This window comes from Ranitomeya imitator, chromosome 7 (genome assembly GCF_032444005.1).
Source record: "Ranitomeya imitator isolate aRanImi1 chromosome 7, aRanImi1.pri, whole genome shotgun sequence".
NCBI classification, from domain to species: domain Eukaryota; kingdom Metazoa; phylum Chordata; class Amphibia; order Anura; family Dendrobatidae; genus Ranitomeya; species Ranitomeya imitator.
This window is the reverse complement of record NC_091288.1, coordinates 224,591,655-224,609,880: the sequence shown is the minus strand read 5'-3', so window position 1 is coordinate 224,609,880 and position 18,226 is coordinate 224,591,655. Positions and strand designations below refer to the sequence as shown.

Below are 18,226 nucleotides of genomic sequence, written 5' to 3'. Positions count from 1 at the left end.
GGACAATGTACAAGCAGATGGCAGGTGGCTGGGACAAAGTTCTTGTGGCTAGTGAGTGCCCAAGGTGCCATACAAGCGGCTGGTGGGTGCCCAAGGCGCCATACAAGCAGCTGGCAGGTGCCCAAGACTACGTACAAGTGTCTGTCGGGTGCCCAAGAAGACGTATGAGTGGATAGCGTGTGCCCGAGACAACATACGAGTAGATGCCGGGGCCGATGTCCGCTTATGGCGCGTGCCCGGGACAATGTACGAGCAGATGGCAGGTGGCCGGGATGTTTCAGCAGCTAGTGGGTACCAGTGCCGATGTATGAGCAGTTGGCAGATGCCGATGTACGAGCAGCTGCTGGGTACACGAGACAATTGACGAGCTAATAGTGGGTGCCAGGGTTGACGTACGAGCTGATGGCGGGTGCCCAGGACAACTTACAAGCGGATGGCGGGTGCCCAGGACGTACGAGCAGATGCTGTGTACTTGGGGATGTCGTATGAGCAGATGGCAGGGGCCTGGATAACTGGTGATGGGGGCAGAGAATGAATAAGGTCACAATACACACATATCACTTCTTCCTCTGTAACTTGTCTACTACTGGTGGTGCAGACTGACCAGGTAAATGCCTTCTATCCTCTACAGAAAAGGAGAATTGGAATTGGAGTTGGCAAAATGTCGTCTGGAGAAGGAGTCAATGAGTCGTCAGCTCCTAAGCGCAGTGGAACAGAAGGTGATACTGAGTCAGGAGCTGGAGGCTTGGCAGGTGAGACCAGGACATGGTGCATTATCTGGGCAGTGTCTAAAGAAGCTCTGGGATTAGAGGGTCAGCAGAACCTTGGAGCTGGGGCACTTAATTCTCTGCAAATCAATTGGACGTAGTGAGTGGTGGGGTGGTGCACAGTATGTAGGATGCCACCTCTGCCCTTAGAAGGCGATTATGGGATTGTACTAAGTGGTCTCGTATGGGTGGCAGATACCATGCGGGCAACAGATTGGAAGGCAACGCGCCCATGTACCTGCGCCCAGTGGAGAGGTCCATGAGAGTCTTGGTTCTTTTCTATCCAACTGATCTTTTTTCTGTTCTACCCACAGGACGATATGCAGATTGTTATCAATCAGCAGCTGAAGTCCCAAAGGGAGCAGGAAAGGACGATCGAAACTGCACCATCCACCCCCACCAGAAGAGACAGCCGACGAAGACCGCGAGATGGCGGTAACAGCATCTTTTCAATCTTCAAGAGGAATTAAGATGAGAGGCTGCTCTGAACCTTCAGCGTACTCTGGAGAAATGGCCAGGATCAGGGACAACCTCCCACCATATAATCGAGCATGGCTCGGAGAGTCACTCACCCCGACGAGTGACTGCACAGAGCTGGATAGGCCCTTGTGACCATCCAACCCCCAGCGAGAGGACAGCAAATCCCACCTGACTACTACACCCAGCAGAACCAAACGCCGGTACATCTGACACCGGGTGCTCGCTTTTATACCAGAGGGTTGTATCAGCTGCCTCTTCTGTCACCCTACAGGGGCCAAGTCCAGCTCTCATACACCCCTCCACATCTCACCCGGTTGTGGGTGGAGCTAGCTTGCGTCCACGTGCGGCTGTCTGCCGGGCTGTACAGTCACTTCTGTATATACTGTTCATTATGTATATAAATATATAGGACTATTTTATAATGTCTCCATGCCTGTAATAAATGGAAATGCAGAGTGAGGAGTGGACTGGAGGGGGGTGCAGATGGAAGAAGCGAGCAGCACAAATGTGGAGGGTGTGAGCGCCACATGCATGGAGGGCAGAAGGAAAGAGAGGGAAGGAGCCAGCGCCACATGCACGGAGAGCATAGGGAGGTGGAGCAGTGAGCGACTGCACATCACATGTGCGGAGAGCGAGGGAGCAAGCACTACACATGTGGTGGGAAGAGGGAGCGAGCATGCATGGAGGGCGTGTTGTGTGCGGCGGGCTTCGGGAGAGGGAGTGAGCGCTACACATGTGGAGAGGAGAGGGAGCGAGCATGCATGGAGGGCAGGGAGTGTTGTGTGAGGAGGGCAGGGGGAGAGGGAGGGAGCGAGCGAGCGCTACACATGTGGAGGGGAGAGGGAGCGAGCATGCATGGAGAGCAGGGGAGGGAGTGTTGTGTACGGAGGGCAGGGGGAGAGGAAGTGAGCACTACCCATGTGGAGGGGAGAGGGAGCGAGCATGCATGGAGGGCAGGGGAGGGAGTGTTGTGTGCGGAGGGTAGGGGGAAAGGGAGGGAGCGAGTGCTACCCATGTGGAGGGGAGAGGGAGCGAGCATGCATAGAGGGGCAGGGGAGGGAGTGTTGTGTGCGGAGGGCAGGGGGAGAGGAAGTGAGCACTACCCATGTGGAGGGGAGAACGAGCGAGCATGCATGGAGGGCAGGGGAGGGAGTGTTGTGTGCGGAGGGTAGGGGGAAAGGGAGGAAGCGAGCCCTACCCATCTGGAGGGGAGAGGGTGCAAGCATGCACGGAGGGCAGGGGAGGGAGTGTTGTGTGCGGAGGGTAGGGGAAAGGGAGGGAGCGAGTGCTACCCATGTGGAGGGGAGAGGGAGCGAGCATGCATAGAGGGCAGGGGAGGGAGTGTTGTGTGCAGAGGGTAGGGGAAAGGGAGGAAGCGAGCACTACCCATGTGGAGGGGAGAGGGTGCGAGCATGCACGGAGGACAGGGGAGGGAGTGTTGTGTGCGGAGGGTAGAGGGGAATGGAGGGAGCGAGCGCTACCCATGTGGAGGGGAGAGGGAGCGAGCATGCATGGAGGGCAGGGGAGGGAGTGTTGTGTGCGGAGGGTAGGGGGAAAGGGAGGGAGCGAGCACTAAACATGTGGAAATGAGGGAGCATGCATGGAGGGCGGGGGGTGAGCGAGCATGCATGTAGGAGAGGGAGTGTCGTGAGTGAAGGGAAAGGCTAAAGGGAGCTAGCACCATGCGCATGGAGGGCAGAGAGAATGAGCAGGAAGGCAACTAGCGCCATGCATGTGGAAGGCAGGTGAATGGTGGGGGGGAGTGAGCCAGCATATGGTGTGTGTGTATATGTGGTCCCTGGTGATATACTGCCCTGTCTATATACCAATTTCCAAATCATTACACAAATGTTCTTTTCCTCGGATTTTCCTGAACCCTGCAGGCGTACAATGTCCAATCATCGACCGTTACAGGATAAATCAAATTTATTGGACAAATCTCCCAATGAGATCAGGATTTTATTTCAAAATTTAAAAAAAACTCAAAAAGCAGCAAATTCTCCTGGAGATTGAGAGTCCGGACATTTTCTGGGTTGTGAAGAGCTGAAATCGGTGATCTGTGGGAGCTGCATCATTGAACGTCACATTACTGACATCAGAAGCTTCTCCACCGGGAACCTCCTCAGGCCGAGTCCACATCACATCGGAGATCCTGTGATTTCATCTCCACAATTTGGCCTCCATTCATCTTGGGAGTCTTCGGAGAGTTTCTGCTTGAATTTTACCGCGGGAAGTCAGTCGCCCCCAGAGCTGCTGTGATCACCCCCCACCCTCATGGATCTGTAGAGGATCCTCCAGCGCTGAGGTCAGGGAAGGATGGTGGCAGTGTAAGGAGGTGGACTGTATCACCCTGTTCCTGTCCATAAAGACAATAATCGCGTAATGTAAATAAGGTCGTGCATTTTATATACTGTATATTTATATGTAGATATATTAGTGCCATCTGAAATGTGAACTATGGATGGTGGTTTTAGTGTGTATTGTAATAGACTGTGATTTGGCAGTGACCAGCATGGGGTGAGACACAGACTAGGGCATAAGATAAGAATAGGCTTAGTACACGCTCTCATGGGATGGTTACTGTGGTTAGCTTGATGTTTAGGATAAGATACAGTTAATGTTGGAACGAGCCCAATGTTGGGTCTAGTGCTACTGAAAAGAAGACAATTCCTGGTAGGGACTCAGATAGGGAAGTGCCATCACAAGGTTAAGTTCAAGTGCAGTGCACTGCTAGGGCCAGCAAGACAGTGGGAGGCCATACTGGTATCCCTTGCAGAGATTCCAGCAATGTCAGGAGCACAAAGCTCAGTTGGGCTGATGGACGCATCGTGCCCTCTGGAATTCAGAGGACAATGGATGCGGAATCATGTGTAGGGCAGGTGGCTGGTCCCAGGTGCACTGCGGAAATGGAGAAGAAATCCCTGGTGCTGAATGAGTCAATGGGCTTGGGAATAGTCCAGGAGGAACTAGTGGTAGGGCTGAAGATGAGTTGTGCGAAGGAAGGAGCAAGAAGTGCTGTGCCCTATCCCGCATGGTACAACTTGATGAACTTGAATTGACCATTAAACATTTGCTTGTTGCAATAAACTTTGTGTCCCCTGAGTTGTCAGTGGTTGCTCCAGAAGATGGAGGCCTGGAGACAGTGGAGGCCTGAGGCCTACAAGTGAGTGTGATGCTCCCAACACCTGCAAGTCCACTGGGACTGGGACACTATTTTCCTGTAAATTGCCAGAGCGAAACTGGACAGCAGCTCCCTCATATCTACTGTTACCGGCCACTTTTCATTTACTAAAGAGGGCAGGATCCAACCATGCATCCAGAAGACTTGATGTATGCAGGGAAGGATCCAGTGAAAACAGAGATGGCGCCGGACACAGACTGCAAGATGGCGGTGAGTGGTGCGAAATAGTAAGACCAACCCGGCAATCGTGGGCGTAAGAAGTGGACTGGCACGAAGTGGCTCCTTCAAATAGGACGGTCTGTAGTGAGTGGTGCCAGCCCCAATGGGCGCGGCGTAAGAAAAAGAAACTATGCCCGTTTTACCCAAACAAAGGAGAACAGGTGGAGACTCCCAGGAAACGGGCAAGGGAAACAAAAGAAGCCCAACCACAGAATGGACAGAGCAAGGAAAGATCACACCTACGGCAGAGCAGGCCAGTGCCAATGTTGGTGAGTGAGGAGGCGAAGCAACAAGATAAGACAGACCGTTACAACTTAACCATTGAAAGCGATGGCTGATGCTATGGCATCGCGCTCTGCGGTGGGCCCAGATGGGCTAAGTGGAAAAGGAAGATGGCGCAGCTGGAGCAAGAGGTGCAAACGGGTTGACTTAGATAAGTGGAGGCCCCAGAGGAAATCCCAATGCAGGCCCAGGATCCGAAGCCTGACCCCAATACAAAGGTTCCACCGCAGATCCCGAAAATCCCGAAACGGGAACCTGATTTCAAGGTGCAGGTGGCAATATGGCAGAGTGGCCCCCATACCATAGCTACAGCAATACATGGAAGAGACCCCAGCCCACGCTATGGCCAGATGGGTGGAAAAGGTCATTCAGCAGCAGAAGGAATGGGAGAAATGGGTGAGGGCTGCCCCACTATAGCGCCAAGGAGGTTTTGAGGTTGGTGACTGGATGACCTGCGGTCCCAGAGGGTTCCAGTGAGGTTGGGGCTTTAGCATCACTTCTTGCTACATTTAGCCAGGAGTTTCAGACCTTTTTGGTCATGGTGAGTAAACCCCCGGAAAAGCCCAAATCCCAGAGGGAGGCGGTATTGTGGGAGCCACAAATTGTGGGCACTAAGGTGATCTTGTGAGGCGATCTGTAAGTTGGTCTCCCATGCAACTTCAAAAAAGGAGAGGTGTCCTAGAAAATGAATATCCATAAGGCCACTCCAGGGAGGGGGTCGTGACCGTATCGGGGGGCTGCGATCAAATCTGAGACGTCATAGAAAATGAATATCCATAAGGCCACTCCAGGGCGGGGGTCGTGACCGTATCAGGGAGATGCACATTTCTTGAGATCAAATCGGAGGTGTATATACCATACGATCACTGTTATTTCTCCAATACCGGGCCCTGTAATGGAAGCAGCTAGGTGGGATCAGTGAGACCCCCTGGCTGTGATCTTTGACAGTGAGCATGGAGATGATTTTGCTACGGACGACGCAGTTTTTCTTTTTGTACCACAAAAGAAAGTGTTCAGTCAGTGAGGCGATATACTTTGTCGATGTTGTTTCTACACCTCAAGGCCACGAATCTATTCACACTTAGGTTCCTGTGAAAGACCTAATGTTTCCGTCCTCGTCTGAGGCATTGCACGATGTTACGCTCATCAGCTACAAAGCACCTGTAAGAATACAAAAAAGAAAAAAAAGAGCATGAACCGCACATCCCAAAATCATACGTTGATCTAATGCCGCTAGGCAAAAATTAGTACAACTGAATATGAGGTTTTCAGTTTAACATTCTGATCAGACTGTATGAAGCCCACTGCCCCTTCACGGCAAACCTCGTAGTGGGTCCTATCGCCCTAACGGAGCAGAGCCGTGCGGCGCCCACCGCCACAGCGGCCATGCACCAGCAGGTCGGACGGCCTGTTGCCCCACAGCACCCATGCTGCAAGACTGAGTCCCCAAGACTCCAGACCGCGCCGCCCCACCAGCACAAAGCCACAGCAACAATGTTCAGTATATAAATTTTTGCCTAGCGGCTTTAGATCAACGTATGATTTTGGGATGTGCGGTTCATGCTCTTTTTTTTTTTTTTTTGTACAAAACCTGTAAGAATACAGCCAAACGCAAGGAAACCCCCCCTAAACGTCACAGTGACAGTGACAGTGACAGTTACAAACCAGAAAGACCACAAGGGCCGGTGAACCTCTCCGTAGCATAGCGATGCAGGGAAGAAAAAGTGCCGGTGATTTGTAGCCAAGGGGTATGCGCTATATTTATTACACACGCACTTATACCTTATACTTCATATCCCTGCAGTAGACTGCTTCATCACGTATACCATCAGATGACGAGGAAAAAGCTAACATATTAAACACCTTCTTCTCCACGGTATTCACGGTGGAAAATGAAATGCTAGGTGAAATCCCAAGAAACAATGAAAACCCTATATTAAGGGTCACCAATCTAACCCAAGAAGAGGTGCGAAACCGGCTAAATAAGATTAAAATAGATAAATCTCCGGGTCCGGATGGCATACACCCACGAGTACTAAGAGAACTAAGTAATGTAATAGATAAACCATTATTTCTTATTTTTAGTGACTCTATAGCGACAGGGTCTGTTCCGCAGGACTGGCGCATAGCAAATGTGGTGCCAATATTCAAAAAGGGCTCTAAAAGTGAACCTGGAAATTATAGGCCAGTAAGTCTAACCTCTATTGTTGGTAAAATATTTGAAGGGTTTCTGAGGGATGTTATTCTGGATTATCTCAATGAGAATAACTGTTTAACTCCATATCAGCATGGGTTTATGAGAAATCGCTCCTGTCAAACCAATCTAATCAGTTTTTATGAAGAGGTAAGCTATAGGCTGGACCACGGTGAGTCATTGGACGTGGTATATCTCGATTTTTCCAAAGCGTTTGATACCGTGCCGCACAAGAGGTTGGTACACAAAATGAGAATGCTTGGTCTGGGGGAAAATGTGTGTAAATGGGTTAGTAACTGGCTTAGTGATAGAAAGCAGAGGGTGGTTATAAATGGTATAGTCTCTAACTGGGTCGCTGTGACCAGTGGGGTACCGCAGGGGTCAGTATTGGGACCTGTTCTCTTCAACATATTCATTAATGATCTGGTAGAAGGTTTACACAGTAAAATATCGATATTTGCAGATGATACAAAACTATGTAAAGCAGTTAATACAAGAGAAGATAGTATTCTGCTACAGATGGATCTGGATAAGTTGGAAACTTGGGCTGAAAGGTGGCAGATGAGGTTTAACAATGATAAATGTAAGGTTATACACATGGGAAGAGGGAATCAATATCACCATTACACACTGAACGGGAAACCACTGGGTAAATCTGACAGGGAGAAGGACTTGGGGATCCTAGTTAATGATAAACTTACCTGGAGCAGCCAGTGCCAGGCAGCAGCTGCCAAGGCAAACAGGATCATGGGGTGCATTAAAAGAGGTCTGGATACACATGATGAGAGCATTATACTGCCTCTGTACAAATCCCTAGTTAGACCGCACATGGAGTACTGTGTCCAGTTTTGGGCACCGGTGCTCAGGAAGGATATAATGGAACTAGAGAGAGTACAAAGGAGGGCAACAAAATTAATAAAGGGGATGGGAGAACTACAATACCCAGATAGATTAGCGAAATTAGGATTATTTAGTCTAGAAAAAAGACGAATGAGGGGCGATCTAATAACCATGTATAAGTATATAAGGGGACAATACAAATATCTCGCTGAGGATCTGTTTATACCAAGGAAGGTGACGGGCACAAGGGGGCATTCTTTGCGTCTGGAGGAGAGAAGGTTTTTCCACCAACATAGAAGAGGATTCTTTACTGTTAGGGCAGTGAGAATCTGGAATTGCTTGCCTGAGGAGGTGGTGATGGCGAACTCAGTCGAGGGGTTCAAGAGAGGCCTGGATGTCTTCCTGGAGCAGAACAATATTGTATCATACAATTATTAGGTTCTGTAGAAGGACGTAGATCTGGGTATTTATTATGATGGAATATAGGCTGAACTGGATGGACAAATGTCTTTTTTCGGCCTTACTAACTATGTTACTATGTTACTATGTTACTATGTGTCTCACCTGTTCATAGACTGGTGACCTCCGCTTGTCACTTGTCTCATATGCATATTGTGTGGGGTGTTGGACGACGGCCATAGTACATACATGCTTAAGTTTTCCAATAAAGATATTTCTGTATACATAGTCTCTATTGATTGCATCAGGTGTGCTATACTGACCCGTGTGTACAAACAGATCCCCTCTGATCATATACTGACCCCTGTGTACATATAGATCCCCTCTGATCATATCCTGACCCCTGTGTACATATAGATCCTCTCTGATCATATACCGACCCCTGTGTACATATAGATCCCCTCTGATCATATCCTAACCCCTGTGTACATATAGATCCCCTCTGATCATATACTGACCCGTGTACATATAGATCTCCTCTGATCATATACTGACCCCTGTGTACATATAGATCCCCTCTGATCATATCCTAACCCCTGTGTACATATAGATCCCCTCTGATCATATACTGACCCGTGTACATATAGATCTCCTCTGATCATATACTGACCCCTGTGTACATATAGATCCCCTCTGATCATATCCTCACCCCTGTGTACATATAGATCCCCTCTGATCATATACTGACCCCTGTGTACAAACAGATCCCCTCTGTACACAGGGGTCAGTATATGATCAAACAGATCCCTGTTACGGAACTGCAACACAGGACTAGGGTAGAAGGGGGAAAACTGACCCTGCACTATGACTAGGCTGATACCCTACGATGGAGTGGGCGACCCATTCCTTGCGAAAAGACCCGCCGATGATCCTAGGTTAATCTCAAGCGAAGACCTATACATAGTGGGAAGGAGGTCCCTAAAAGATCTAAGGACTGGGTACAAAAACGGGTCAACTCCTAAGAGAAAACTCAGAGAAGGCTGCAGATACCAACTGAAAACAGAAACTAAGACTAGCATAACCAGAGGTCCCAGTAGTGCACAAATTATACACACAGAAAACAAAGCAAATCACCTAGCCAGAACTAAAGCTGATTAACACTGTTGTCCAGCAAGGACTGGGAGGCAGGTGCTGGTTCATAAAGAGTGATACAATCACCTGACCCAAGACAAACCCAGCACCAGAGGGAAAAGAGCAGCAGCCAGAACACCACAAGAAAATGGTGAATAGTCACAAACTAAACAGATTCTAACAGTACCTCCCCTTTAACGAGGATCCCCTGGATCCTCTAGGCCGGGCCTTATTCGGAAACCTCCTGTGAAAAGCCTTAATTAACCTTGAGGCTGAGACGTCCACAGCTTTCACCCAGGAATTGTCCTCGGGACTGAAACCCTTCCAGGACACAAGATACTGTAACCCTCCTCTGTGTCACCTGGAATCAAGAATGCGTGAAATCTCAAACTCGCAGTCCTCAATTGGAGGAGCAGACGGCATAGCCACCTTATCTGGCGTGTCAACTTTCTTCAGAAAAGATACATGAAAAACTGAATTAATTTTCCAAGACGAAGGAATGTCTAATCTCACCGCTGCCGAGTTGACAATCTGAACCACTTTGAAGGGTCCTACAAACTTTGACCCCAACTTTTTAGAAGGGATCATCAAACGCAGATTCCTAGAGGACAACCAAATCATGTCCCCAACAACAAACCTCGCCTCCCTTCTAATCTCTTGTCAAAATATTTCTTAGACCTCCTATTAGCCTGTTTCAGATTATGACGCACACTGGTCCAAACCTTTTCCAAATTTCCAGAAAAACTCTCCTCCTCAGGCACCGGTGCCCCCATCCTAGAAAAAGGACCAAAAGATGGATGCTTCCCAGTACAACAAAAGAAAAGGATAACACCCAGCCGAAGAAGACGTATGATTATTGAGAGCAAATTCAGCTAATGGTAAATATTCCGACAACATCTCCTGATTTTCTGCTCCAAAACATCTAAAAAACTGCTCAATGTCCTGGTTCTTCATCTCGGTCTATCCACTGCACTGCGGATGATAACCTGATGAAAATAACAAATGAACCTTAAGTCTGTCACAAAAAGCACGCCAAAAGCGAGCCACAAACTGTGGCCCCCTATCTGAGACAATGTCCATGGGAACACCATGGACTCTGACAATCTCTTCCACAAATGCCCTCGCAAGTATCTTAGCGCAGGGTAATTTACTGAATGGGACCAGATGACACATCTTACTAAACTGGTCCACAACAACCCAGATGACAGAAAAACCCTCAGAGACCGGCAGATCGGTGATAAAATCCATTGCAAGATACGTCCATGGTGAACTAGGAACCTCCAAAGGGCAAAGCAACCCTGCAGCCAGGGCATGAGAAGCCTGAGACCTAGCGCACACGGTACACTGACGCACCCACTTGACAATTTCTCTTAGCCACCCCGGCCACCAGAAAATCAGACCAATCGACTTTCTTGTTTCAGCAATCCCTGGATGACCTGCCAAACGAGACACATGACATTCCGTAAACAAAGATCTCCTCAGGGCTTTAGGCACAAATAGTTTCCCCATATGGAATGTTAGTTGGTGCCACATCCTGGGCTTTGAGAATGCCATTTTCCAACTCAGGATCTAATGCTGCCACCACCACCCCTCTCTGCAGAATAGATTCCTTCTTTTCAGTATTAACCGTTGGGGAGAAACTACAAGACAGAGCATCAGCTTTAACTTTCTATGTCCCAGGGATATATGTCACAGAGAAATGGAACTGGGCAAAAAACAATGCCCACCTAGCTGGACGGGCATTGAAACGTTTAGCAGCATCCAGATAGATCAGGTTCTTATAATCAGTAAAGACTTGTATAGGATGTCTAGCGTCCTCCAAAAAATGTCGCCAATGCTCAAACGTAAGCTTAATAGCCAGCAATTCTCGGTTCCCAACATCGTAGTTGTGCTCCGCCTCTGAAAATTTCTTAGAAAAGAACGCACAAGGATGCACCCCATCCTCTCCTTCCTGTGCCTGAACCTTCGCCGGGTCCATCTCAAAACCATCACTGGATATAAAGTACCCCAAAAAACTAATTTTTTGTACTGCAAACTTGCATTTCTCCAGTTTAGCAGAGAGTGTGTTTTCTCTCAGAATCTGTAGAACCTCGCGGACTCTCTGCCAATGCGACTCCAGATCGGACGAGTAGATCAAAATATCATCCAAATAAACAATCACACTCCTACTGATCAACGGCCTCAGGATGTCGTTAATGAAATTTTAAAAGAATGCCGGAGCATTTGTAAGGCCGAAAGGCATAACTAGACACTCTAAATGACCCTCTGAGGTATTAAAGGCTGTGTTCCATTCATCGCCTTCTTTTACACGCAGCAAATTATATGCCCCACGGAGATCGATCTTAGATAACCACTTGGCTCCTACTAATTGGTTAAACAAATCCGGAATTAGCGGCAAGGGGTAAGGATTGCACACCGTGATCTTATTAGTCTCCCTGCAATCCAGACACTGCCTAAGACCCCATTTTTTTTGTTTACAAAAAAAGAATCTTACAACCACAGGGGACTTAGGGTACCGTCACACAGTGGCATTTTGATCGCTACGACGGCACGATCCGTGACGCTCCAGCATCATAACAATATTGCTCCAGCGTCGTAGACTGCTGTCACACTTTGCAATGTATGACGCTGGAGCGATAATTTCATGACGTATGTGCGATGTAGAAGCCGTTGGTTACTATGCGCACATCGTATACAATATCGTGCACACCTTTGTTACACCATGCGATCATGCCGCCACAGCGGGATACTAGACGACGAAAGAAAGTTTCAAACGATCTGCTACGACGTACGATTCTCAGCGGGGTCCCTGATCGCAGGAGCGTGTCAGACACTGCGAGATCGTAACTATATCGCTGGAACGTCACGAATCGTGCCGTCGTAGCGATCAAAATGCCACTGTGTGACGGTACCCTTAGACGGTTTTATATGACCTGCAGCTAAACTAGCCTGTAGGTTATTCCTTTAAGGCCTCCCTCTCGGGAATTGTCAGATTAAATAAACGACTCTTAGGAAGTGTGGCACCTGGGACAAACTCAATAGCGCAATCGTAAATCGTAATCTCTATGAGGTGGTAGAGCTTGTGACTCCACCTCTGAAAATACTTTCCAGAATTCCTGAATGGCTTCAGGTAGCTCACTTTTCACAACAGCAGCAATGTGAACATCACAACATTTCCCATAACACTTCTGACCCCAGCATCTTATCGTACTTGATGACCAGTCCAGTACAGGATTGTGCATCTTTAACCAGGGTAATACCAGAACAACTGGAAAAGGCAATTTATCAAGTACAAACAAATCTAAAGCTTCCTGATGTTCCATAGTCACAGTGAGTGGAAACCCGGTGACCTTTCGAGAAACACACCCATGCTCTAGAGGAGTGTTGTCAATCGCCACTACAGGAAAAGGGCATGATAAAGGTACAGAATCAATCTTATACTTGTCTAGAAATTGTTGATCAATCAAATTAAGTGCAGAACCACAGTCCACCATCACTTAAAAATCAATTGAATGACCACGACAGGTAGAACTACCAGAAAAAGAAACTCCTGGTGACCGTAAAAATGCACTGCAAACGGGAGGGATACTCTGACTGGCCTTTTTTTTTCTTTCCTTATGCGAACCTCGCATTGCTTAATAAAATGGTCAACCTTACCACAATACAAGCATAGCCCCAGCGAGAACCTCCTCTCCCTCTCCTGGGAACAAGAGAACATCGCCCCAAATGACATGGGTTCCCCGCTGTCGACGGGGCTATCATGAGAGACTGGATCTAGCATTATAAGACGCCCCCGGAAGAAGTGAGCAGCGAAACGGCGCCCGTTGGGCGGGAGGGAAAGATACAGGACACGATCTGGCGGTAAGCTCCCTGGTTATATCAGACCCTCATTATCAGCACTAGCACCTTTTGTATTGCATTCTTTGCACATTTACTTTATTATACGTGATAATTACGGTCTTTTACTGTTAAATCTTTATTTATATACCGGGATATGACGCTGGTCCTTATCATATAGGGGACCTGGTAGATAGATCTTTTACTATACATGTTGATAAATATATCTGCCTGCTCCCTCTATGGGTTATTAACTATCTGCTACATGCCATCCCAGGATTTACAGACATATATAGTAGGGACAATTATTGGCTGTCAGTTTATATATATAATCCATAGCTTACCATTGCACTGTGCCTGTATAGCTTGTCCCTCCTTATGGAGTTTTTTTAGCCCTGTTTTATTGTTTAGGTTTTATAATTATTTCAATAAAAATTAATTTTTTAATTTTCCTGCCTACATCACTTATTATCCACGGGCAATTGAACCTGTATGGATATTGTTGTTGAATCTTATGAGAGTGTTTATTGGGCAAATTACCCACCTATGGACATTTAGTAACAAACTAGCATTGAGAGTCTACTCTTCACTCCACCTTTCTCTTAATCTTCTATCCACACAGATAGCTAACTGCATAGCAGTTTCCAAAGTATCAGGTGCATCTTTAACTCTTTCACTCAAACCTGCTAAAAACTGACTCTTGAGCGCTGGGTCATTCCACCTGACCTCTGCGGACCATCGTCTGAACTGAGTGCAATACCTCTCAGCATCAACAGAACCCTGTTTAAGCCGTCTGAGCTCTGCCTCAGCTGATGTGACCCGATCAGGATCATCGCATAACAACCCCATAGCAGAAGAAAATGCTTCTACTGATGTCAAACAAGGATCATCAGGATGTAATGAAAATGTCCAGATTTGGGGTTCACTTCGCAATAAAGACATAATAATCACCAAACGCTGTAATTCACTCCCTGAAGATCTGGGTCTAAGCCGAAAATATAGTAAAGATGCATTTTTAAACGTAAAAAATTCCTGCCGTTTACCAGAAAAAAAACTCAGGTAATCCTACCTTAGGTTCTTCAGAGCGTGCTCCAGAGTAATTACTCACGTGCTGTTGCAGGTCGGCTACTTCTACAGTTAACCCTTGCAAGCGTTGAGCAAGTTCTTGGACACTGCACATATTAAAGGAATCCGGGAGAGAATTTTCTTTTTTATGTGTGGCTGGACAAACTGTTATGGAACTGCAACACAGAACTAGGATAGAAGGGGGAAAACTGACCCTGCACTGAGACTAGGCTGATACTCTACGATGGGGTGGGCGACCCATTCCTTGCGAATAGACCCACTGACGATCCTAGGTTAAAGGGAACCTGAATTTGGCGGGACCAGTTTTTGGTCTTATGGGCGGAGTTTTCCGGTGTTTGATTCACCCTTTCCTTACCCGCTGGCTGCATGCTGGCTGCAATATTGGATTGAAGTTTATTCTATGTCCTCCGTAGTACACGCCTGTGCCTGGAGTTGATTTGAGGTGTGGTGCTGCATTTGGAAGGTTTTGCTGTGAAGTAAACATGCGGTCAAAGGAGCTCTCCATGCAGGTGAAACAAGCCATCGTTAAGCTGTGAAAACAGAAAAAATCCATCCAAGAAATTGCTACAATATTAGGAGTGGCAAAATCTACAGTTTGGTACATCCTGAGAAAGAAAGAAAGCACTGGTGAACTCATCACTGCAAAAAGACCTGGGCGCCCACGGAAGACAACAGTGTTGGATGATCGCAGAATAATCTCCATGGTGAAGAGAAACCCCTTCACAACAGCCGACCAAGTGACCAACACTCTCCAGGAGGTCGGCGTATCAATATCCAAATCTACCATAAAGAGAAGACTGCATGAAAGTAATACAGAGGGTTCACTGCACGGTGCAGCCACTTATAAGCATCAAGAAGAAAAAGGCTAAAAACATCTAAAAAAGCCACACAGTTCTGGAAGAACATTCTTTGGACAGATGAAACCAAGATCAACCTCTACCAGAATGATGGAAAGAGAAAAGTATGGCGAAGGCGTGGTCCAGCTCATGATCCAAAGCATACCACATCATCTGTAAACCCGGCGGAGGCAGTGTGATGGCGCGGGCATGCATGGCTGCCAGTGGCACTGGGTCACTAGTGTTTATGGATGATGGGACACAGGACAGAAGCAGCCGAATGAATTCTGAGGTCTTCAGAGCCGCCATACTGTGGGCTCAGATCCAGCCAAACTGATTGGTCGTCATTTCATACTACAGATGGACAATGACCCAAAACAAAGCCAAAGCAACCCAGGAGTTTATTAAAGCAAAAAGTGGAATATTCTTGATTGGCCACGTCAGTCCCCTGATCTCAACCCAATTGAGCAGCATTTCACTTGTTAAAGACTAAACTTCAGACAGAAAGGTCCAGAAACAAACAGCAACGGAAAACCACCGCAGTGAAGGCCTGGCAGAGCATCAAATAGGAGGAAACACAGCGTCTGGTGATGTCCATGAGTTCAAGACTTCAGGCAGTCATTGCCAACAAAGGGTTTTCAACCAAGTACTAGAAATGAACATTTTATTTAAAATTATTGAATCTGTCCAATTACTTTTGGTCCCTTTAAAAACAGGGTGGCACATGTTAAGGAGCTGAAACTCCTAAACCCTTCATCCATCTGATCATATACTGACCCCTGAGTATATATAGATTCCCTCTGACCAAGGACCGGTTAGACTAGCCTCTTTTGATATGGGTAAGTATTACTTTTAACTCTCTTACGGCTGCGGCCCTTTGTGGGGCTTAAATCTATCTGACTGGTTATTAATACCTGCTGGGTTAAATGGTGAGGGTGTGCTTTAGAGCAATGGAGGCCACTTGACCTGTTATGTTCTATATATAGGCCTCCCTCCCCTTGTTTCCCTGTATATTTATACAATATGCAACTAGTCTTACTAACCCACTTGGCCTTTATCTATTTCCCGCATAGTGTACTGTAGTTGTTGGATACATTATATTATACTTGGTGTACCCATTATGGAGGTATAGTCTCACCGTTCCTTATTTTTTGGAATTTGGTCATACACCCATTTTTACTATGCCATCACTTGATATATTGATTGCTCTGTTGTTCTGTACATATGCCTTATAATAGCCCTGTGTGTTTTTTATCTTATCTTATATTTAATAAAGATTTTCACGTTTGTTTAATAGTGGCATGTCCGTTTGACTCATTTGTTCTCCTGTTGTCCTAGATATGCTCGGAGTCGTTTTTTGCCTCTGATAGATATGCTACTTAGCATATATATGCTAGTTTATGCATGGTAATACCAGTAGATGAATATGTTTTTGGGACTATTTGTGTTATTGACCCCTGATTATATTTAGATTCCCTCTGATTATATACTGACCTATCTGTACATATAGATCTCCTCTGATTATATACTGACCCGAGTATATATAGATCCCCTCTAATCATATACTGACCCTTGTGAACATATAGATCCCCTCTGATTATATACTGACCTATCTGTACAAATAGATCTCCTCTGATTATATACTGACCCCTGTGTATATATATAGATCCCCTGTTCTGTCCTCACTAAATGAGACAGGCCCACGTAGCTATACAGTCAGCTAAACCGCTATACCGGAGTCCAATAAGGAGACTGTGGTTGAGTCTGTGCTTTATTAAACGTAGTGGTATATTGATGCGGTGAAACTGTGAACAATGATATACATAGAATCAGTGCATGATATAGAACAGATACATACATCACATGATGTACATTATGCATAACATTTAGAAAACTAGTAACTGAACTAGGAGTACAACTGGCTAGGCTAGGCGAATATGGAGCATAAATATCTACAGAAAGCATAAAGACATACCGGCAATGCAATCGCAAGGGGGATGAAGTGAAGCGTCTTTCCTTGAAGGCAAACTGAAGAAAGTAAAAGGAAAAATGGAGGGAAATGGAGGCTGAGCTACCATAATGCATTGCAAAGGAGGAGGAGAATCAGACATGGATAATACAAACACAGAAGATTGAACTGCCAACATAACTCTGACCGCTAGAGGGAGCCAAAGCACTAAAAACAAATAAAGATATGAACAAATTGTATGACGGAGACAGAACACTCCCCGTCTGACATCAACGGATGTCACTACTCCTTTCTTCTGAAGGCAACAATAGGACCAGTTCAGATACCGGTCTGGAAAATGTCTTAGGTTCATTCCCTTTGGTCTTTAGCTCAACTTTGTGGATGTTGCCATCCTTGCTAGGGAACGGTGCGGTAACTAGACCAAGTGGCCACTGGTTTCGATGAATTTGACAGTCTTTTACAAGAACAAGGTCGCCTATGTTCAGATTAGGTTTAGTAGATTGCCACTTCGTACGTGGCTGCAGGGTAGACAAATATTGTTTGCGCCACCTGTCCCAGAAAGCAGGGTGGATAAAAATCAATGTTTTTTTTTTTAAAAATCAAAAAAATCAGATTTTTTTTATTTAAATCGGATTTTTTTCAATAAACTGCTTTTTGAGGAAAATATTTTACCATCCAAAGGTTCTTCCATCATGAGATAAAGCTGAGTTGTTTAACTCAGTAGAATAAAGGCTGTATATGTGTAACATTCACAATGCCATGCTCTTCCAGAGGTTTCTGTAGGATTAGTGGGCAGTTTCTCTCCTATATTATCACAGACGCTCGCTTTACTTACGCAGTTCTCAAAACTGAATTTGACTCCGCAGAGGTCCCAGCTTCTTCTTCACGGCAAAAATGTTACAACATGAACAGAGTTGAGAAAAAGACCTTAATCCTATTGTTCTACAAACCTATGAATACAGAATCAACCCCTTCAGTGCCAAGTCCAAGAAGTTAGACAATATG

General features: G+C 46.4%; 1 protein-coding gene across 3 annotated transcripts in view; it reads left to right on the top strand.

The window, feature by feature from the left end:
- Window positions 1–1,669, top strand: part of BICDL2 (BICD family like cargo adaptor 2) — a 41,286-nt gene extending 39,617 nt beyond the window's left edge. For all 3 annotated transcript variants that reach the window (XM_069735188.1, XM_069735187.1, XM_069735189.1), the window contains exons 9-10: window positions 632–752; window positions 1,082–1,669. In XM_069735188.1, coding sequence (XP_069591289.1) covers window positions 632–752; window positions 1,082–1,237 — 277 coding nt within the window. In that variant the 3' untranslated portion in view covers window positions 1,238–1,669. The remainder of the gene's footprint in view (window positions 1–631; window positions 753–1,081) is intronic.
- The last annotated feature ends 16,557 nt before the right edge of the window (window positions 1,670–18,226 follow it).